This window comes from Sphaeramia orbicularis, chromosome 9, assembly GCF_902148855.1.
Source record: "Sphaeramia orbicularis chromosome 9, fSphaOr1.1, whole genome shotgun sequence".
NCBI lineage: Eukaryota > Metazoa > Chordata > Actinopteri > Kurtiformes > Apogonidae > Sphaeramia > Sphaeramia orbicularis.
The window spans coordinates 18,079,212-18,102,176 of NC_043965.1; the positions used below are offsets into that span (position 1 = coordinate 18,079,212).

A 22,965-nucleotide genomic window follows, 5' to 3' on the forward strand; every position below is an offset into this window, starting at 1 on the left:
TGCCAGTCACACTTGAGAGTCATGCTGCCTTTTTCTCTATCTGGCACAGAGTTAAATGTGATCTAAGGTGAGGCTCACTCTCTTGTACCCCCTGAAATATGAATGAGGTGACTGAGTTACATAATCACTACCAAAAAGGAATGAGGGCAGTCAGAAGACAGGGGAGGGCCTTACAGCAGGAGAACAGAATGAGTAGAGGAAAAGAGAGCTCATGCACCAGCTCACACAAGAACAAACTCACATCGTAAGCCCCAGCCTTGATCTGCTGGTACAGCTTGTGCTGGTCCTCGTCCCAGAAAGGAGGGTAACCCACCAGCAGGATGTAGAGGATCACCCCTGAGACAGACAAACACGCACACATGCACAACACAAAGTGTACAGTTTGTTAGAGAATCTCTTCAGTGTATTTCTGTTTTTTCTGTGTATAATCATTGAGCATCCTCCATGTGTGTGCTTCCCAGTGTAACTCACCACAGGCCCAGATGTCCACAGGTTTGCCATATGCCTCCTTCCTCAACACCTCAGGGGACAGGTACCCCGGTGTGCCGGCAAATCCTGCCGTGAAAACACACAAGTAATTGAGACACTCAAGGTAATAGCTTGTGTACAGAATGTCCTTCTTATGAACAGTTTTTGAAGTTTAAGGTAAGGTAATAAGAAAAATAAGTGGTTCATCCTTCATTTACTATCACTAGTGGCCACAGTTATTTGTGACCAAAAACCAGGTGACATGTGAAAATACCTCTCACAAGTACTAATATTATTTAATATTGTAAAAATATGAGCAACAATTTAGGGGTATGTCGAGGTTTATGCCAACAGATTTACTTAAGAGTGCATAAAATAATTATAAGAATCCAAAAAACAAAAGCAAAAGCATTCAAATATCAGTATCATACTAACTACCTGACTGGCACATCAAAGTAAGTTAATTATTAACAAAGTCGACTTTCACTGCCATGAGGAGGTTCATCAAAGCATCATCTAAACATAAATTTGCAGTTAAAATGTGTATGTTTTAACATCATAATCACTGTTAACATCATAATCTACGAAGGGCTAAAACAGTATTTTAGCTAGTTCAGATGATGTCTCAACTGAGCTTCCTGGCATGCCTTCACTAGTAATATATATATATATATATGAATGAAAGAAAAAAGATCTTCTGACTGATGAAGTTCCTTAGGCAAAATCTACCATGTACAATCTGTAAAACATATTAGAAGAGAGGCACCCACATTTATGGTAGCTAATTTTTCCACTTGTGTATTTGCTACCCATAAACTTTTGAGCAAAGATGAAAAAAGGTAGTCACAGCTATGACACATGATTAGAACTTACTTACTTGCATACTAAGAAGGTAAGTATGTATCTGTGTTGTGTAATGCAGCCATAAAATTACTAAGACTTTACACTTTTGTTAAATACACGTGACCAATAGTATCTTAAGGGAAAAGGGTACAACTGATCAGCTTTACTATTTCCGTGTTACTTTTAACTTCATGAAGCTACCTCTCATGCTGTCCATAACAACCACTTCCCATCACTTCAGATCTATACTGACCTGGCTGGTCTCTGGAATCCAGCTGACAAATCTATAGTGTTGCAGCAACAGAGCACTTTAATCCTACATGTAACGCTATTAGAGGTCTAAGTGGGTCTAGAATGCGTAACTACCTTCTTTATGTTCTATACCTACCAAACCAGGCCTGCTGATCCCCCTGCACCTCAATGGCCAGGCCAAAGTCAGCAAGCTTCACTGCTGCATTCTTGCATTTACTTGCCAAGAGCAAGTTCTCAGGCTAAACAGGAGACAAAATAGACATAATGTTATGAAAAACTTTGTCATAGAGCATCGAGATAGAAAACAGGTACACTGTCCAAGTCGAGTTCAAGCTAGAGGGAGCCTGTTAAACATGCAAAGAGTTGGGTGTGGGGTATACACAGAATATCCACATCTATATTCAGGACTCGCAAATACACAAACACAGATACACACATACACTAATGTCATTTGAATAGATAGAGGGGATAGATAAAAGCTACAAGATAACGGTTAGTGAACATTGCAGCAGAAGGTTAAACCCAGGCAGTCTGCAGTGCTTTTTTGTCATAGTCTCATGTGGTGCGCTGTGGTCTATAGGCTCCATCTCTGTGGCCCAGATAATGCATCCAGCCTCATTATTCTCTGTCAGATGAGGGCTCTAATAATGGGCTGCTATCCCCACTGGCCTGTCTTCGTTGTCTCTGTCTCACTCTACATTCTCTCAATCTTACTTAATCAATGTCTGTGATGGCAACTGGCAATCTTGAATAACAATTAAAGCACTTTGGAGATAAACATTCATGAAAACATTAAAACAAAGACTTTGTATTCATGGAATTCAAGATGTTGAAAATCTGTAGGTTAGCTCACGAGACTGACAACACAGACATGTTAGCACTACACTGACTGTTGAAGGCCATCTGGACTGCAAACAGACGTGACAACACTAGTTCTTTCCACTGTTGCTAAACTGATCTCAAGCTGATCATTACGAAGCAAGAGCGCAGTTATTTGGCTCTGCCCATTTAAGGTTTAAACTCTCCCTACTACAAGTACTGCTTATCTAACATCCTCAAGGACCTGTGTGTGCAGTCCTGTTTTGTATCTGGGGTTGGCACTGTATTTTTGCCTCAGTATAACAATACTGGCTATAATTGGCATTCGTTGATGTAAAATATAATTTTACCCATAGACTGTATGGAAGAAGTGAATGTAGCCACTGTGATATCAACTACTAGTTTGTTGGCTACTGTTTTGAATCATCGTATTTGGCATTTTTTATTATTGCCCTCTTGTTTTTATATCTACACTACAGGAGGAACTGTGAAGAGGTTATGGGTGAAAGTCACCAAGCTAATGCTAATGCTAACCTTCTGAAAACACAGACCATCAAGTAATTTCAGTTATTTGCTAGATGTTAGGACATACAGTTGTGTTTGATAACAGTAACGCCAACATTACATAATATATAAGCACAATAGCTAGCTGAATTGAATGCCACATTAATGGTAACATTAGGTTATGCAGTTACATTATGCTAATAGGTCAGATACTGTTAGCTACTAATGGCTGCTAAAATTTAGGAAATATTCACATAAATAAAACCCTTTGACAGTTTCGTTAGTTTAATTTCTTAACCACATATACAGGTATAGATGAGCTGTCTGCCAGATTAAAAAAAAAACAAAAAAAAACCCTTTTCATTCAGTAAACACAAGCTCATAAAGTCTAACTCAGACAAACAAGCGCTCAATCATTTATGAGATTCAAAGCCCCATGTATCACATTATCCCAAAAATCTTATCAATGAAGACATAACTTACAAAAGGGAGACCAGAATGACTCCTGGAAAAAAATTACTCACTTAATTTTTTTCAAGAGCGAAGGTGATATCTTTCTTTTTTTTTTTTTTTTTTTTTCAGATTTTTTTGGAAGCTAGCATGTAATTGTTGACACTGCCAGACATTTCCATACTGGATTCAGTTCAAAATGTGGCTGCTGCCCTTGGATTGTGTTAGATGCTTATTTTTATTAAAAAGAAACCCACAATAGGTTGTTCCGTTTTAGATATTTTCTTTCATTTCCACTGGATCTAAGGGTAATGTAGTCTTTATTGTCTACCAGGTAGATGGTTATGGCTATTTCCTGAAATGCACAATACAGATGTTTCACTACAATATGGAGAAAATGAGGACACTCACATTATTTTTGGGCTGTTTTACTGTCACTGCCTCCTCTGCACTGCAGCAGTGTGTCTTTGCATCCTTTCCCTTCTTCTCGCTGCTCACAACAGCCACCGAAGGCTAATTTGTTTTGCAGCACAGCAATATTTTGCATTTAAAGCAGATATTTAAAAGAGTCGTCTAATAGGCTTTGAGTCCATCAGTGAAAAAGTGGAAAATGAGCAAAGAGAGAATGAGACTGAGTGAGCAAACCAGTAATCCTAAGGCACTGCGCCTACCTCGTGTCATCTCATTTTCCTAGCTCTACCACTTGTATAGGCTTTACTCTAAGTTAAAACTTGCCAACACTGCAGCAGTAAGATAATCTTTGAAAACGGATGTGGGTGGAAATACTGATGAAGCAAGCACTGCAGTCAAAAGGTGCATAAATGAAACGCAAAACATCCATAACAAACATTCAGACAAAATAGCAGCAATCACCATCACTCTTTGACATAAGCAGTCCCATTCTTCGCCATCTCTTTAGCACATAAATATAGTACATGTATAGCTAGACATGCATGTAGAGCTAAGCACAGTGATGACAGCAACAGCTTAAGAGGAGAGAGAGAGTGAAGGAACATGGAAGAAAGAGAAAGCTGTGTTGAAGAGCATCTGTTTTTCTTTTGTCCTTTTCTCTGTCTTTAGGAGGTTTGGAAGAAGCTGCTGACAAATCCTTTAGAAAAAGTGGCAAATATATCAACTTCAATAACCAAGGGACTTCAGTTTAACCAAACTGTCACGGATACTTCCAGAAATGACTACTGTATGCCTTGCTTCTATGTGTGCCAGTTACAATTAATGCATGGTATTTTTCCAAACCTTAAAAAAATCTGGAAAAATGGAAGAGTTTAGTTAAATGACACTGTTTTTCACAAGACTGTAAGCCCTAATTTGAGTGTCTTTTCATACAGTGTCTCATAAAATCAGTGACCTGTTTAAGGGCTCCAGACTGGTTTACAATCTGACAGAAAAAAAACATGCAATTTTTGAAATGATCCAAAAAACAAAATAAAGACAAAAAAAAAAAAAAAGAAAAAAAAGAAATGTAGTTGTTGTTGTTGTGAAGCACACTTAAATCTGTGTTTGCCGTGTTGACTTTTCATTTGCCATAACCCAATTCCTAATTTGAGAGATCTTGTTACCCAGGCTGTCCTCAGTCATCACACTATGACCTATTGCATGAAATGCTCCCCAATGCTTGGGTGTGAAACCAGATATGCGTCTCAGCTAAATAAAGAAATAGCCACAATAGTTCTGATAAACACAACACCCCTTTGCTGGAATGCTGGGATTGACATTTGCATGGAAGAGTCCTAACTGACAAATGTATCATGCAAAACAAGATGCAACATTGAGGCATGCACACAAATAAACACTAAGAGACGCAGTGTATGACAGCAACAGGACTGAAAACTTCAAATGTAAATTCAAATACAGTTCAAAGTACAAGAAATGAAGTTATGGTGAAAAGAAAATGCATTAAGCTTTATTTTTTGTATTTCTACAGAGTTTTTTAGTTTAAGGCCAAGTTAATTACCAATGTAAATAGCAAATATTAGGGGATATGACTTCTTATATAATCTTCAGGCACTGACAGCTCAGCAAAAATAACTCAAAACAAACTTGAAGTTAACTGTACAACTTAGGTATTTAGGTCCCCATTATATATTCATTACCTTTTGTTCCTTTATTTTTTAAGTGTTTATATGCATATTTTGACATTCCAGGGCTATTTTAACCAACACTAGTTGAAGTTTCTCTGGCAACCTTTTATACATTGCACAAATTATTCAAAGCTGAATATTTTTGAAGTCCTTAAAACCTGTTGGGAGAGGATCTTCAGGCAGTTCCAGTTCTAAGAAACATGTAAACAGTTTAAAATTAGCAACCAGCTCTCTGCACCATAACACAGTCAGCTACTTTAACAAATATTGCAGTATTACAGCTCAGTTGATGGCTGGTTGCAGAAAATTAACTGTCGCTCTGGAAATATTATGCCCATTAACTGATCTATAATGGCAACCAAAACTACTAAGTGTCTGATAATCAATACCTAACAACTCTCTCCTACTGGTAAATGAAACGGTGTCAGAATAAAGCTGCTCATGGGCCAGGTTGGATAGATTTATTGAGAAAAAATGGAGCCACCTATGTAATGATCTGTTCCAAAAGGTTACAGAGCAGAGGCATTGGGTCAGTCGGCTGGACCAGCATAGCATGCATTCAATCTCTGCAGAGTATGGGTGGGGGTAGGGGGTGGGAGTGAGGGTGAGGGTGAGGGGGGTCGTGTGTACACAACAGAAAAGGAAGGTTGAGGTAGAGAGCTGGAGGCCGTATATGGCAGGGCAGAGCCAGGGGAAAGTCAAAGGCCATATTTGACAGCCTCCTGCTGAGTGACTTAAAGCAACAGGGATGATGTAGTTCTCAATCGGGAGAGAAGCTTTGGTCATTGTGTAGATCTGCATCACATACAGCAGGGTTAGGAAGACTGCTGTTGTATTTATATCAGGATGTGTTAATTCAGAAGGAATGAGATGTTTCAAAGCCTTCCAAAATATATTGCGATATTACAAACACTTTCTCAACATCTTATTAGACATAAACTTCACACATAACACACCAACAAACTACTGACTAAAATACACAAACACACTCAGAAGGACAGCAAGTTGAGCCCCCTTTCACTCACCTTCAGGTCCCGGTGCACCACGCCCATTTGATGGCAGTGAAGCACCGCCTCCAGGATCTGCTGGATGCAATGACTGCATGCAAACACCAAGGGAGGGGGGCGCATGTTAGTCTTAGCAGCGCTACAAAACCGTGCACAGGCCAGGTATGTGGGAAAGGGAATTGAAAGGGGTGGGGGGTGTGATGAAGGATTGTGAGGAGGTCACAGGGGTAGAATTGGGTTTGAAAGGGCTCTTCTGTTACCTTTTCTGACCCACAGCTAAGCAAAAAAATCTAGATTATAAAAAATGTGCTAATAACAGTTTTGGATAATTATCAGCTGATTATTAGTCGTTAGAGTAGGGTGTCACAGTGGGCTGAATGCAAATGCATTTGAGGGTTTTCACACCTCCGGCCTATAGTCTGTTTCAATAAAACCCCTTGGCATAAGTGGGCAGGTGTGACCCCAGTAACTGCACTGGGGACCAAAACAAAGGGACCAAGACCACTTAATAGGTTGTTTTGTTTCATTTATAGGATGAAACATAGTTAAAGCCTTGTTTTTCAATCCAACTACCATGCAATCACTAAATTTGAGCTAAACAGATTCTGTTGCCAAACACACTTTTCAAACTGGGGTGCAGCAGAACAGATGAGCTCTAATGTCTTGCTTAGTGCAACAGCAGCGTGTTGAAGAATGTTCCTCTGTCAGAAACATGCACCACTTCAGAACGCTCAATCTCCTTCCTATATTTACTTACTTAATTTGCATGGGACAAATATAATCTGTAGACCTCTGGTGATTGAGAGAAAAATGTTCTTCACTCAACTTTATTGACATTACTCCCCAGTTCTGATGTCAAGACCAGGCTCTTTACCTACTTAACTGAAAAAAATATTCCTTACTGTAGCTGTCAAGAATGTCACTCATCTCATTACCTTTTCAGATAGGTCTCTTTTCTGAACTATTTAACTTTACTCTTTCAGTAAATATCCATGCTATAGTACAATACAACCTTCCACGCTTCCATCCCAAAATACTTTAAAACTTTTATTTATCATTACTGATGCAACCTCCAAAGTTCTTGACAAAAAAATTGCTAAATAATTTCACGAGGCAAATTTAAAAAATATACAAATTCCAGTAAAATGTCCATTTGGACAGGACAAATACTATCCCAGGACCTCTGTCTTTAAATTTTAGCAGAGTTTTTACTTTACAAATTACAAACATGGCAGATTTCCACAAGATTAAGATCATAGATAGTCTCCATAATTATTACAAGTCACCAGACGCCCACAGGTAGTACTAGTCCTGTGCACTCTACTCCCCTCCTGGAAAAATTTGATTAATAAGTTAGATTTAGGTGTTTCTCAAGGTTTTCAGTGATGCATTTTGATTTACTTGGATTTTTACTGTGTAAAAATAAACCATACTAAGGAGGAAATGCTCCAGGTTTACAAACTCACCAAGTGAACTGGACCAGAACATACCAACTATGGGTGTGAAAACACGCTGAATTGGTTTTGTCATCACAAAACACAGATGTAAACCTGTAACTTCCCAGCAGTAGAACATGCTATACATCAGGAATTTTGGGGACTTGATTAAAAGTTTCACTATGCGGGTCTGGGGGGGCATAGCTGTGGGTCTGCTGCAACAGAAGATACCTTAGAGTCAATCTATTCTACAACTATACATTGAATGTAATTTGTGCTCTATTCTTAGGTACACCATTCTTGTTAGATGACTATATCCACGGACATACTCATCTGCAAACACATTTTACTCTCCAGTTGGCTGCAGGTGGATTCAGAACACCCCCTCCCTCCATATTTTAGCCAGCAGGCACCAAGTGATGAAAATGGGTATGAAAATGTGGCTGGGCACTGTGGCACGAAAAGCTTTGATGAAGGTAGTAAGGGAAGGAGTGAATCATTGTGCAATTAATAAGACTGAAAAGATGTGTCTGGGATCACTGCCATGTCCACTAACATCCTATCTGGCCTCTGCTGACAAGGGTTGTTCTGAGGACTATTAGCCACAGAAACAAAAAATCTGTGTGAAAAATCTGTGTGAAAAAAGCTTCAACGTGCATGAGCCGTCCTGTGCACTGACAATAAAGATTTTTATGAATCTATGATTTTATGTATGTAAATGTTGACAGATAAACAAACCTTGTGTTTTAGTCAATTATTGAAGTAATTTTTTTGAAGTACCTTTTTTATAATAGAAAAATAATAAAGTTCAATTATATTTTTTGACACTGATAAACAGTGTTCTGAAATGCAGGAAATCATTCCTGCGTTTGTCACTTTAACACAGCAGAAATAAATACTGTGTGAAATGACAAATGCCTTTGTGTTGCAGAGTTTGATTTTTGCAGTGAGGGTTCTGAACAGTCTGCTTAATGTTACAAACAAGAACTAAGAAAGAAGGAGAGACAGAGAGGGAGAAACAGAGAGAGACTGAGAGCAAGGGACCAGCATGGCTATAAAGTTCAGAGCTATAAATCAGAACGCTGTTTCTAGTTTCTAAAGGTCTCCCAGTAAATAAATACTTGTTAGGTCACATCCATGGCCACATGCTGAAAGCTGTGTGTGTTGGGTGATCATTAAAAGTAATCACAAGCATGTGGCCATATGTGAATTAAAATGCATGTTCGACTTAAATAACATTCATCTGTTAAAATGCTAGCATTTTCCCTTGCAGCCACATTCACATTTACCACATGCATTTAAAAAGCTCTGAATTTGCATCCACTGCTAAGCAACCTGTAGGGTGAGAGTCCTCAGGGATAAAGGAGGATCATCCTAAATGTTTCTGACTTACTTTGCCCTCAGACATACAGTCAAGCCATATCTCTCACCTCATAACACACAATAATAATGTACTGTGACTGCTATAAATGTATTTATCATTCAGCTGCAAAGATAAACTAGCACATTAACCCACTTTATGGTACTCATCAAAGGGGAGATGAAGGCAGAGAAATAGAAAAATAGCTTTGGAGGTCACCACCATAGATGCATCATGGGAGCTGAAACAGTTCTGCTAAACTATTGTTTATTACTGTTTTTCCATTGAAGTGGTAATGATGAAAGTAGCTAACAAAGATATTGGTGTATAACAACAACAACAACAGAAAGCTGTATTACCTATTTTACCATCTTGTTCTTTTACCACTAAAGCTTTGCATATCGGTGTATCACAAATAAAAAAGATCTGACATCAGATATTTTTTACAGTTCATGTACTGTATGTGCCCTAATAGGCCTTTCTATCATTACTACCACTGATATAACAAAAAAATTCTAACTGTGATGAGAATGTACAGCAACTGTTTTGAGACTTCACTGGACTTTTGAGGTGTATGATAATGCTGGTTTGAGTCTCTTTCAGCTGAAGAGATGAGGAGAGTCTGAAACAAACAGCTCTTCGCTCTTGTAAATGTATTGCTGCTCTTTTGTTGTGATTTTACTTTTATCTCCTGATGCCAACACACATCTATAAAGATGCTGAATGAAGTTGCCTTGAAAATACAGATCGATGCAATAAAAATCAACTATTCAAAAGCTAGAGAGAGTAGAGTAGGAGGAAGGAGAAAAAAAAATCAATGAGGTTCACAGTAAATATTATTGCGGGTTTTTTATGAGCCCAGTGGGAAAACTGATGGTTTGCGTGGCATGTGTAACCACCAATATTTATTACACCTGCTCCAGGTTGTGCAGGCCTCAGTCACTGATTCATAAGTTGTCAGTCAGTGCAACAGGAGCTTTTGTTATGTGGCTGTTTGTAAAATGCTTTCTACAGGATGTGTGGGAGGCTACATGGAGTGTGTGAGGCATAACCTCTGATTCAACAAATTAAATACAACATAATATAAAAGCAAAAAGAAAACATACGGGCATACCAAGAAACAAGTCAGACAGGCGAACATCAGACCAGCAACTGACAAGGAACGACAAAAACAGACAAGACGGAGGAAGTAAGGAAGGACGGAGGACAGGGGCGGAGGTAGGAAAGAAAGCAGGCAAAGGTTGTGGGGAGGAGAGGGTGGGGGGGATGCAGATGCTCCTCTACACATACTAACCTTCAGGTCCCTGTGCACTATGTCATGTTGGTGAATGTGATGGACACTTTCTAGAATCTGATGGATACAGTGACTGTGAAGACAAAACAGAGAGAGGAGGGGTGGCGGGAGGTCGGGGGTCGATAGGAGGAACGGAGATGGATGGACAGGAGGAGAGTATAGGGAGGAATGAAGGTGGTGAAACAGAAAGAGGAGGGGGATGAGGGAGAGGGGAGAGGATGGCAAGTGAGCAAGGTGACAAGGAGAGCCAATGTGGGATGAGGAAGACATAGGAAAACCATTTAAACGTACATGAGGAAAAGGCAGGTTAGATTAGAGGAGGTCAAGTGACAGCGATGTTCAAAGGAAGGAGGAGAACATGGATGATGTGGATGAGGAAGAGGAGGACAAAAAGAGAGAGAGAGACAGAGAGAGAGAGGGGTAATTGATGAAGAGAGAAATGGTGGTAGGGGAGCAATGGGTGGGTAAATGTGGGCGGAGGAGACAAAAACGTTTTCGTTTTGCTTTTAAAACATGACAAGAGACAAGAGTACCAACAGGAGAGAACAACCTTCAAGACAAAGAACACAACGGAGAGGAGAGGAGAGGAGAGGAAAGGAGGAGGAGAGGAGAAACGAGGAGAGGGGAAACGAGGAGAGGGGAAACGAGGAGAGGGGAAATGAGGAGAGGGGAAACGAGGAGAGGGGAAATGAGGACAGGAGAAACGAGGAGAGGAGAAACGAAGAGAGGAGAAACGAAGAGAGGAGAAATGAGGAGAGGAGAAACGAGAGGAGAAACGAGAGGAGAGGAGAAATGAGGTGAGGAGAAATGAAGAGAAATGAGGAGAGGAGAGGAGAAACGAGAAGAGGAGAGAGGAGAGGAGAGGAGAGGAGAAACGAGGAGAGGAGAGGAGAGGAGAGGAGAGGAGAGGAGAGGAGAGGAGAGGAGAGGAGAGGAGAGGAGAGGAGAGGAGAGGAGAGGAGAGGAGAGGAGAGGGGAAATGAGGAGAAATGAAGAGGAACGAGGAGAGAAAAAACGAGGAGAGAAGAAACAATGAAAGAAGAAACAAGGAAAGGAGAGGAGAAATGAGAGGAGAAAAGAGGAGAGGACTTAAAGAGGAGATAAGAAGGGTTTGAAGAGCAAAGGCAGATAATAATAGATGAAGGTAATGGAACAGTTATGTTTAGGATGAAAATGAATCATAGATAACTGGTGGGTAGATGCCAGCCTATTTTTCCATCACTAAAAGGGAAAAAAAGCATCACCGTATGTGCTCTGCAAGAGATACATCCCTGCCTATTGTGTGTGTATTTAGGCGTATTGCAATAAGAGAGTGTAATGTGCAGAATATGTGACTAATAGCAGGCGCAAGGAGACCGGCAGCCTGCTGAGTCCACTCCCACACAGTGTCTACTGAGTGGGAGGGCTTAGAGAGAGAGAATGAGAGAGATATATGTGCATCCTTGTTCATAAACAAACAGATCTCTAGACCTGTAGAGGGAAATCATGTTGTGACAGGGGCACCCACACCAAGAGACCAAAATACAACCTTTAATCCAAACCTTACTGAGCAGCTAACCGCCAGCTGAAAACACAGCTCCTTTTTAATTTCTCATTTTGCTGTAGTGATTAGAGTACATCAGGGTGTGTCAGTACGGCACAGTGTGAAAGCACAGTTGGGTGTGGCAACAAGAACAAGTAGCATGGTGCGTGTTCTGAATACAAACTTAAAACTTTAAACCATACAGGGCACTGAAACATTGCTTTTCAAGTGCAGCTTAGTTACTTTTTAACCTTAAATGTATGTTTTTGTGCTGAGGTTTTATACTTCACTACAGTATTTCCTTTTTATCCCATGGGTTCCACCAGATGCTTATTTCATTGAACCTGCTTCATTCCAAAAGTGAATAAAACATGCCGTATTAAGTAAGCATTACTAGGGCAGGACTTAGCATATTTACAGCACCAAAAAGTAGACTCAGATGAGCACGAGCAGAGGCAACAAAGTCACAAACAAACCTACAAATTAAGGCTGCACAATATATTGTTTGAGTATCGGCATCGCAATGTACGCGTGCACAATAGTCACATTGCAGGTCCTGCAATGTAGGAGGCAAATGAACTCGACGTGTTCTCATCTAATTTCAACCTGGGTACCTGACACACAGCGTGCAGCCACCCACCAATCACAATCGTTCTTAATCAGTTTGCCGAAGCAGACCACGCCCCTGCACATGGAGTGAGTTGCTGGTAACAACACTGAAAAATGAGCAACGAACAAGAGAAAATCACTGTAAACGAAGACTCGGTCCCAAAAAGAAAAGCAAAGTCAGTTATATGGAATTATTTCAGCTTCAAGAAGGATGATATTGAAACGTGTTCTGTGTTGACAGTGCCTTACACCTGTCGCCACAACGAGAGAAAACACAACTAATTTTTTTGACCATTTACATCGGCGCCACACAACTATTATGTCCTCCTGAGTATTTCTTCATATCGCAATACATATCGCAGGGTCCAAAAAATCGCAATGTCACTTTTTTCCAATATTGTGCAGCCCTACTACAAATTAAAATGCACATTGGCAAGAGGAGGTTTTCCATCCAAAGGTGTGAAAATACACCTGTGCAGAATTACATAAAGTCCCTATTGTCACTGTACTCCACGATGTTGAATTTTGTGACTTTCCCTGGTCAGTAAATGCAACTAAATGTAAATATTTCATCCTTAAGGATTCTTTTGGGATTTTTAACCTAACAGTGAATGAGAATACTATATGAAAGTGAATGTAGAAAATAGACAATATAAGAATTAATTTGTACAGCGGTCACAAAGTCATTCATTCTTGTTTCATTCCTCTTGAACAGTATGTGGCTCTTTGGCCTGATCAGTTATTAGGGACCTCAGGAACATTTCTTCTTCACTGCCTTCTACTTTGCGAGAAAATCATTTTGAAAGCACATGTGGCCACATACCTAACCAGGAAAGGAATAGAAAGCACCTCCATTTCACTGCTTTGTTTGTGTGAATCTCATACAGATTCCCACCGTCTAAAAACATGATGGCATTCCAGCAATCTTGTTTGTTTATGAACTCCTGGTGGGAAACTGAAGGGAAAAAAAGGTGCAGTTTGTTTTCATCGTACAAGCCAAAAAAATGTGACTTGCTCAGCACTTTGGGCTTCAATGTCCTACTGTTCTCTGAGTGGAAGTAAACTGATACAGAGAGGAAAATCAAATACAGAGCCAGTCTTTGTGTCAGGAAAGGGCACCTTCTCTCACTTTTATATGGCTGTGCTGAGTTTTAAGAGAAGAACCAAAGAATATCAATATATGGCTATTTATCATGGCTGCATATGAGAGCACTTCAAGTGTGAGAATAACAACTTCAGATAAGGTACTTGAAATGAGTTTAACTTCACTTCACTGTTGAGATCATACTATTAACAATGGGGAGCATTTGATTGGTTTTGTGAAGCTAAATTTCATTTCCAAACATCACTGGGTGACAGGATTACATATGGTCACATACAATTAAAGGTGGGGTATGAGATATTAGAAAAACACATTTTGAAAATACTCAATTCAAAAATCCAAACCCCTTTCTTCAGACATCCCCTTGAAGCCATGCCTCCAGAGTACTGGCACGCGCAATGCTTGTTCTCGAGGGTTCACAAGCGCTGCACAACAACAATTCGCTAGGCTTTGGCGGCTCCGGCCCCGATCCCTGCATACCTCATTCAGTCTCCTCAACACCTCCACTCTTACAGAACAGCCCCAGTTCATACCGATGTGGCTAACATTACATTTCCTAGTGATACATGTTGGTGACAAAACAGTTTGCCGGTGAACTTTCCATCCTAATACAGCTAATATAGCAAAGCTCTTGCTCTGGCTTCGTTTCCTGGACAAGTACTCCAAGCCTCTGAGAACGCACGATTCATGCACGAAGAGGGGTATGCTCAGAGGGGGGAGGCACAAATGGCAGTTGAGTTTGATAGACATATCACCTTTCAATCATTTCGAGTAGGCGCTCAAAATGATTGGATGGTGTTTCTTCAGTCCTGTCCATTCCACAGGTGACTACATTTTTTTATTTTCGTGTTAGAGCATTTAATTAATTAGCAGAATCGGGGTGTTAAGGGGATTTTAAGCAATATAGTAAAAAAAAAAAAAAAATGCTCCAGGAAAACATCTTGCACCCCACCTTTAACTCAAAACTATACTGAGACTGTATGGATGGATTTCACTATTCTGATCAACTGTACATAATCTACCTGCCAAGAGCAAAGTGACAGAAACCATCATTAAACTGCTGACTGGGATAGAAAGATAATGACCTATAGTAGCTAAAAACCATGTCATTTATAACTCTTAACGGCCTCTATCCACTCAAACGGGACTGAAAAGGAATCTGATTCTGACAGGGGGCGACAAAGTGTGATTTAGCACACTTTAAGGTCTATATGAGTGTGTGTCTGTGTGTGTGACTAATTATTGTAGCTAATTAAAGTCCCACTTCTTGCGGGTCTCCAAGGGTGTGAGGGTAGAAGGGTGGGAGTGGGGTAGGGAGGAAGGGAGGAAGGGAGGGGGAGTACTGGCCTGGATGACTGACATTCAAAAGGGAGGGGAAAGGAAAGAGTTTGTTTGAGTGCATGTCTGCAATAGAAACAAGTATGCACAAACATATTTTTCTGGCTGTCGATTTACCTCCTTGATGAGCAATCACAGTATTAAACTGGGTATGAATTGTATTTTCGCGTGTAAGCGTTAGAGAGAGGGAGACCACCTATCTGATGTCTGTAGGATGTAGCTCTATTCTTTTTGTATTTTGTAAACTGAGTCATCAATCAAAACATACAGCTTGTAACTGAAAGCCAGATCTCTGACTGTCACCGTCGCTCACTAGTTCCAGCTAATAAATGTAATATCTGCGAAATATTAGAGTCGCAGATCTGCATTTTCACTTTCTCAGACATGTTATTTAAAAACTTAAATAATGTTACACAAACCACATTTGAAATATTTCATTTTTACTGACATGCTATGAACACAGTTTTCTGAACTTTACTATCTGATGTTGGACTTTTATTCTGACAGAGGTGTAGCATGGCTGTTATAAAGATGACAGGTTAAGTTTATGAGATGTAGTCAAATACGACTTTATGTATGCTAAATTTGGATTCTGAAACAAGGAAGCCGTGTGATATATCAGAACTGAAATTTAACTCACAAAAACAGTTTCTATGTGAGTTATGAAAAACAGTTACGTTGGTTGTATTTATTTTTAATGTAAACATGGTTGAGTTATTATTACAAAATGTGTTCAAAATAATACAGTTTATGTGTTAAATGTCATAAATACATTTTCTTGGCTTAAATTGTATGAAAGTGGGTCATGATCTAATATCCAGGTGTACAGGTGTGACCAGTTGAGAAACACTGCTATAAATTATATATCACAGAAGTAATTTATACTTAAAATCAAACTGTGGAAAGGTTTAGTTAGTTAATAAATTCACAAGTACCTATAAAAAAAAAAAAATGAAAAAAAAAACATTTTAGCATGCTGGTTTTTAAAACTCATGAGACACTGACCTATCCAGACTCTTTTTTATCTTACATTATTTTTCATAGGTTACAGGAGCCAGGATTAGCCTCAAAGCAAACAAATGAGAAAATACTGTGGGATATGACCTTTTCACTGTGAGCGACATGTGAGCCTCTTAGCCACCCGTTGTTGTTGCTGCTGCCAGGCATTGCAGCAGCAGCACCTGTCATCATATTAAAGCAACATTTTGCTCAATACTTTATTAAAAGTGTCTGGACTCTAAATGTTAGCCCTTGTCTGCAGGGGTTTGGGTGATCATGTTACACTGCACAGTCCAAGCATAAGCAGGTTATAAGAAAACAACACTTTGAAATATTGTGTTGTATGTGCGTATTACTCTAAACTCCCTTCCTCTTTATGTGCGAATGTAGTACAGAAAACACATAAATGAAATTTCAGATATAAAAGGCCTCAACCAGGTAATAGACATGATGATATTTATAATATTAAGACATTTAAAGAACAAATAAATGTTTCATATGGTAAGTAGGAGTAGTGCCTATTTATAATAAATGATGGAACAAACTAATCGAGCTAATTAAAGTTTGAGGACCTCATTACGCAGATATTGTATAATGTAATGGCTGGAAATTTTCTATAAACGTGGTTCTTTTAATGACCATGTGAGATAAGAAAACGGCATCATTCAATTCACAAAGCTAGATATACAGAACATATTGGATATTAGAAACTTACATCAAACATAAAAGCTAACCTGTAGTCACTGGACTAAAAACAAAATGTATATCATAGTGTAAGTGAGACAAACAGAAACTAAAAACTAGTGCTTGCCTTCTGTGCCACACTGCCAACTGTACCATTTCACACTATTTAGTTTTACTTTTACTGTTGCTGAATGGACTAACACCCACATCGCAACTGTCATTTTCAAGTATCTCTCTCACTCTTTCTTCAGCCTATTGTCTGCCCACCCTCCACAACTCCATTTCCTCTTGCGCGATTGGTTCAAATGAGCTGTGTGTGTCTGCGTCGGTGAGTCAGTACAAGTGGCCGCAAGTGAGACATGGAATGAGAATAGTGATGGGTAATGGAGAAGAAAGTGAGGACCAAATATAAATGATGAAAGAGAAAGAAGAGAAACAGATGAAACACAACAGTCCATGTGCACGCAGGAACAATAGAGGGATGCTTGTTCAGTTTTGCTTGTTTTTTTTGTTTTGTTTTTTTTTATCTCTGTCGGTGTTTAGTCAGGGGGAAGCATCTGGGTGAAGGGACAAGGGTAACATAACAGTACAGGTCTGTACCTTGGATCACCTGGACCAGCCAAGCAAACCGCCTCAATGAAAATATTAAAGGTTTGACCAATATGGGATGGTTATAAGTCATTACAATGTGATCTGTGTTTTCTCCTATTAACTTATGAGTCTTTTCACATATGTAGCACACAATTGATGATGTTGTGATTCACATTCTCAGTGGGATTCAATATTCTCAATGGGTGGCAGGACAGGATGTTCTAAGTAATTGGACACAGAGTATAAACATTTGTCTGATGATTTTGGTGTTGGCTAAAACCAAAACGTAGTGAGTGCAGGAGTGTTTGTGAATGTAAAACTGCTGAAAGAATGTTGGCTCAGAAATCATACGGCTCCCAATGACTTACATTTACCTCTAATAAGCAATTAATGTTTAAGTTACTTCTTCATTAATGAAATGTTCTGATATAAGGTTTTGATTTCCACTGTGTTCGACAACTCACTCACCTACTTTTAGAGCTTGTGTGTATTTAAAAAAACATTTTATTTTGCACAAGCAACTAACAACTAGGGTGTAACGGCACAGAAAAATTTTGGTTCGGCATGTTTGCGGTACAGGGTCTTTGGTTCAATACATTTTCAGTACAGTGAAGGAGACCAGTGAGGGGGGGCTGGGGGGGGGGGGGGGGGGGGGGCATAACTACCGAAAGTGAAACTTAACACGCTTCGAATGTCTGACCCAGCTTCTGTGCCTCTGTTATACTTTCTGCACTGCAAAAATCAAAATCTTACCAAGTGTATTTTTCTCATTTCTAGTCACAATATCTCATCACACTTAAAATAAGACATAATCACCTAAAAAGTAACTTGTAAGTGAGATATAAGAACTTATTTTTAGACAATAGATCTCGAAAATTTTATTTCAAGAAATCTTACCGAGATAATTTTCACTTGTTCCATTTGGCAGATTTTTTTGCTTAATTAAAGATCTTTTTTTGCTTAATTCAAGATTTTTTTTTTTTTTTTTTGCTTAATTCAAGCGAAAAAAATCTGCCAATGGAACAACTGAAAATCATCTGGGTAAGATTTCTTGAATAAGATTTTCAAGATCTACTGTCTAAAAATAAGTTCTTATATCTCACAAGTTGCTCTTTAGGTGATGATGTCTTATTTTAAGTGTGATGAGATATTCTGACAAGAAATGAGAAAAATACACTTGGTAAGATTTAGATTTTTGCAGTGTGTTGTCATCTTTAAACCCCTTATCGGTGCCCCAGCCTCAGAATAAAGTGTTTTGGGGTTTTTTTTGCACCGGGGCAGAATGTATAGGGAAACTCTGCACATGGGTTCTGATTGTGGCCACCCTGCTCCCTGAGTGTTTACGTTCTTCACATACAGTATGCTGCATGTATTCATTCAGTACACCTCCGTATTGTAGGCCCCAAACCAAAACGGTTCAGTACAAACGAGTGAACCACTACACCACTACTAACAACACAGCCAAAAGATTTTGTTACGCAAATGTTTGGTGACATTTTAGTTCACCCATCAGCCCTCATGTTTAGGCCAAAAAACAAACACTTGCCTTCAACCAATGGGTGTTATTACAGTGGCTAAGGCTGGCCTTTACTGACAAAAGTTCCTGAATTTTTCTTGTCTTCAGTTAAGATATATTTTGGCATGGTTGTGTATCTTATACTGTTGTGCCACTTGCATTAGCGAACCAATTGGTCAAATGTGTATTCAAATGTTGACATGCTGTATTCATTAGAGCCCAACCAATTAATCTGCAGGCCAATTAATTGGGCCAATTATAGCGTATCACCGATTAATCAACATCAGTCAATATGTAACCGATGTATTAATTTTTTTGCTGCATGGAGATTCTTTCGCTCTGCTCCTGTGTGTCTGTGCTGGAGCATTAGAGGAATAGTAAAGTGTGTTCAGTTTCAATTTCACTTTGACAATCACGGACCACTATCCCCCCGCTCCAACACTCCCCCTTGTGGTTCCCCATGGGTCACATACTAGTCTATTACGCAGCATTTTAAAGTTGTGTAAATTATCTTTGTGAGATAAACAAAGATGCAACGGTTACTTCACATGTCCACCATTATCTAATATAAGACTATTATATCCTGTATACATCAATGTTCTTATTTTATATATCGGCTGATATGTCGGTTATTGGCCACTATATCGGATATCAGCCGATATATCTGACATCAGCTTCTTTTTAACCTCCAATATCGGTATTGGCCCCAAAAAACCCATATCAGTCAGGCTGTAGTATTCATACATGGGCTCCATCAGACATAACACAGATTTTGCACTACGGAGCTCCCACAGTAAAGTCTGTTTCAAGTAATACTAAACACTTCATGTTTTTGAGCTGTTAAGAGACTCATATAACCCACAGGCTGCAGAACTCCACTTTTTGTCATTGAACGCTGGACTGTGAAAGAAGGGGTGACGAAATTCTGAATACAGTGCACTCTGAAACCAATATTGATTTTTAAGTGAGCCTCTCTCAGGTTGTAAAACCAGCATAAAAACTGAACGCAACCCTTTCAGAGCCTCATATGGATCTGTCTAAGTGTCTTGTGATTCTCTGTCATATAAAGTCCCTAAACTACTCCTGTCTCGCATTGACACCTGCACATTCAGACATTTATCACCCCAATATCAGCCTGCTTCTGACTTGTAGTAACTTTGAGAATTGTGCACTGGGTGAAGTTAGAATCAGAATGGTGGTGAAATTACACGATCATGTCCAGTCCAACTGATTCCAACATTTCATTTGTAACAACCAACTATGCAATTACACAATATTACAAAATAAAAGGTAATATATAGTCCTTAAATAAATGAGGGTAGCAATGTTTGTCAATGTTTTACAATAAAACCCAAATGATCATTACTTTACATATAGTTTGTGTGAACCACAAGACACCAAAAAGAACTTCTGAATTTATTTTACAACAATACGTTCCACGAATTGATACTTCTGTAAAATAAATGTGAATAGACAGTCTCTTTTCCATTGGACATCTGCGCAAAACTTTACCGATATTTACTAAATGTCAAAAAAACAGAAGTGCGTAATGTTGGTTTTTCCATTAAATCACAAATGCGACGATTTGTTTATTTATTATCGCGAGATGACATAAGAAGCCATTCCATAAACATGGTGATGAACCTAAATATGGTGTTGATTTACAGATACATTCATTATCATTATATATTACCCCTCTATTTCAAATTAAATCAAAAAATGATCGAGCTTCCTGGTGTGTCCACACATACCGCGACATGTTTCTTCTTCTTCTTCGCTTGTTGTAACGTCCGTCAACATCCGTTTTTTTAATTCACCTGACTCTAGTTGCGAAAGGTCTTTCCATTGCAGTTTTGTGTGATATACCATTTGCACTACGCCTGAAAAACCACCTATTGCCAGCGCAAAAACTTTTACTCGAAAAATTACACTTACGGCAAAATTGTCGTTTTTCCATTAGGTAAATTTTTATGCACAAGTTATATTTGCGCAATTTGAGGGTCAATGGAAAAGCGATTATTGTTGTCAAATGCTGATGCCCAGAAAACAACCACATGCTACAGCTTTATTTATGTTTTTTCTAAACTGATTTGCCAAAAAGTACAAATTGGTCAAACCCTGAATTGGACATGGGGGTCACTCCTATCCTGTGTCCGAGCAGAAGGATAAATACTGAGAGGATTGTGAGAGTTGGGGCAATAATAGTGGAATAAATAAGACAGAGGGAGAATAGTAAAAAGGAATGGAGGTAAAAAGGTAATGATACATGGTGATTAAAATGGGAAGAAGGTTAGAGGTTGATTAAAAAAAAAGGAAAAAGAAAAGAGGTGTAGGGAAGTAAATGAGAAAAAAACAAGAAGACAAAACAAAAAGCATGAATGAGAAAACACATAGAAGTGGGACTTAAGCAGTAGAGAAGAGGAAAGAAGACACAGCTAATCAAGAGTAGGAGTGAAAGGGATGGAGCATAGAGGAAAGTCACAAAAAACAAAGAAACAACAGAGGACACAGACCACTTAAGGACAAGGAGGATGTACATGTCTGAAGGATGTGCTCGTACCTGGCGTCCGCCTCGCTGTAATACTCTCTGGCTACGATGTCCTCAAAAAGTTCACCTCCGGTCACCCTGCGTGTGCACACAGACATATGTTACAACTTAGATGCTTTGACAGTAAAGAGGGGAGACAAAAAGGCTTTAAAGACTCCATCCTTATCTCTTATTTCCTGTGGCACCCTACCACCACCACCACCACCAACTTCCCCCATTCTCCCTTCCTCCCCCTTACTGTACCGTTACCATGGAAACTAGAGGGAATTTGCCAAGAGATGAATGTGGAAGGCGTGGGTGGCGGTGGTAGGGGTGGTGGTGGTAGTGTTGTGATGGGGAGGGGAGGGGTTCAAATATAGGAGAGAGTTATGCAACTGTATATGTAAAAAAGGGTAGGGAATTAAGGTGGAGGAGGAAGGGAAAAAAAAACAGCTGGAGAGCAGAGGAGAATGACTTACAAGTCAAACAGGAGGTAGTGGAAGCCCTCCTCTGATATACTGTCATGAAGACGGACTGGAAGAGAAAGAAAAAGATAGCAAGACATAAATGTGTGCTTTTCAGGATTGATCATCACATAAATATACACACTGCCTTTGACACGTAATATAGCATGTGCTGCATTTCAACTGGGTGATTAAAAAAAAGGAAAAGGATGGATAAAGACATAGAGAGAACGTGTGTGTGAGTGAGTGAACAGGGAGTCCAAAAATAGAATCCACATTATTAAAGGTACGGGAACAAAACGACGCATAAAATAATCTGAAATCCATATTAACACACGAGTGATATAGCCTTTATCGATAATATGTTAGTCATTTAAGAAAATGATCATACTTTACAATTAGGAGTACAAGTATGTTTGTTTCTAAGATGCAATAATTAGAGGAGTTGAGGTATTACTACTTTACACAATGCCAAATAGTGTAGGTAACAGCTGCAGGTAATCATTATTTCCGTGGCTGATTAGCTAATCTGTTGATCCATATTTTTGGTTAATGGATTAGATGTTGGGTCTATCATATGTTAGGAAATGGTGAAAATGTGAATGAGATGACGATTTGCCCAAAGTCAAAGGCAATATCCTCAACTACCTTGTTTGGTTCACACCCCATAGACATTCATTTTACTGTCATCAAAGAAAGGAAACTTGAAAATACTCTAATTTAAGAAGATAGAACTGGAGCAATTGTGGCCATTTTTACACAAAAAAAAAAAAATATTCAGAAGCATTTAATGAGTGAAACTTTACGAAATTTTTTTTTACCAAATTCTCTAACAAAGAAAAATTAAGTCCGAAGTGTTTGTTGGCTTTAGCTTTAGGATACAGTATTGGATCAAAATGTGAAATTGTATGGACTAATGAGAGAATAGGTTTTATTTCAAAAGGGCTGTTTCTCTTTAAGCTACAAGTTCTACTTTAAAACACTGTCTGCATATTAGAATACATTTACTTTATAGATTCCTTCTAGTATATTATTTACAAACCTATTATTATTACTATTGTTATTAATTATATACATATAC

At 39.0% G+C, this 22,965-nt stretch overlaps 1 protein-coding gene across 13 annotated transcripts in view; it reads right to left on the bottom strand.

Annotated features, from left to right (window-relative positions):
- camk2b1 (calcium/calmodulin-dependent protein kinase (CaM kinase) II beta 1) overlaps positions 1 to 22,965 on the bottom strand; it is an 82,028-nt gene that overhangs the window by 38,477 nt on the left and 20,586 nt on the right. For 12 of the 13 annotated variants that reach the window (XM_030144315.1, XM_030144312.1, XM_030144321.1 and 9 more), the window contains exons 4-9: positions 21,900 to 21,954; positions 21,454 to 21,519; positions 6,461 to 6,533; positions 1,700 to 1,802; positions 472 to 555; positions 242 to 336 (exon numbers count right to left, since the gene is read on the bottom strand). In XM_030144315.1, coding sequence (XP_030000175.1) covers positions 242 to 336; positions 472 to 555; positions 1,700 to 1,802; positions 6,461 to 6,533; positions 21,454 to 21,519; positions 21,900 to 21,954 — 476 coding nt within the window. Of the gene's footprint in view, positions 1 to 241; positions 337 to 471; positions 556 to 1,699; positions 1,803 to 6,460; positions 6,534 to 10,532; positions 10,606 to 21,453; positions 21,520 to 21,899; positions 21,955 to 22,965 lie in introns of all 13 variants that reach the window. The other variant, XM_030144311.1, reaches the window with a different exon arrangement.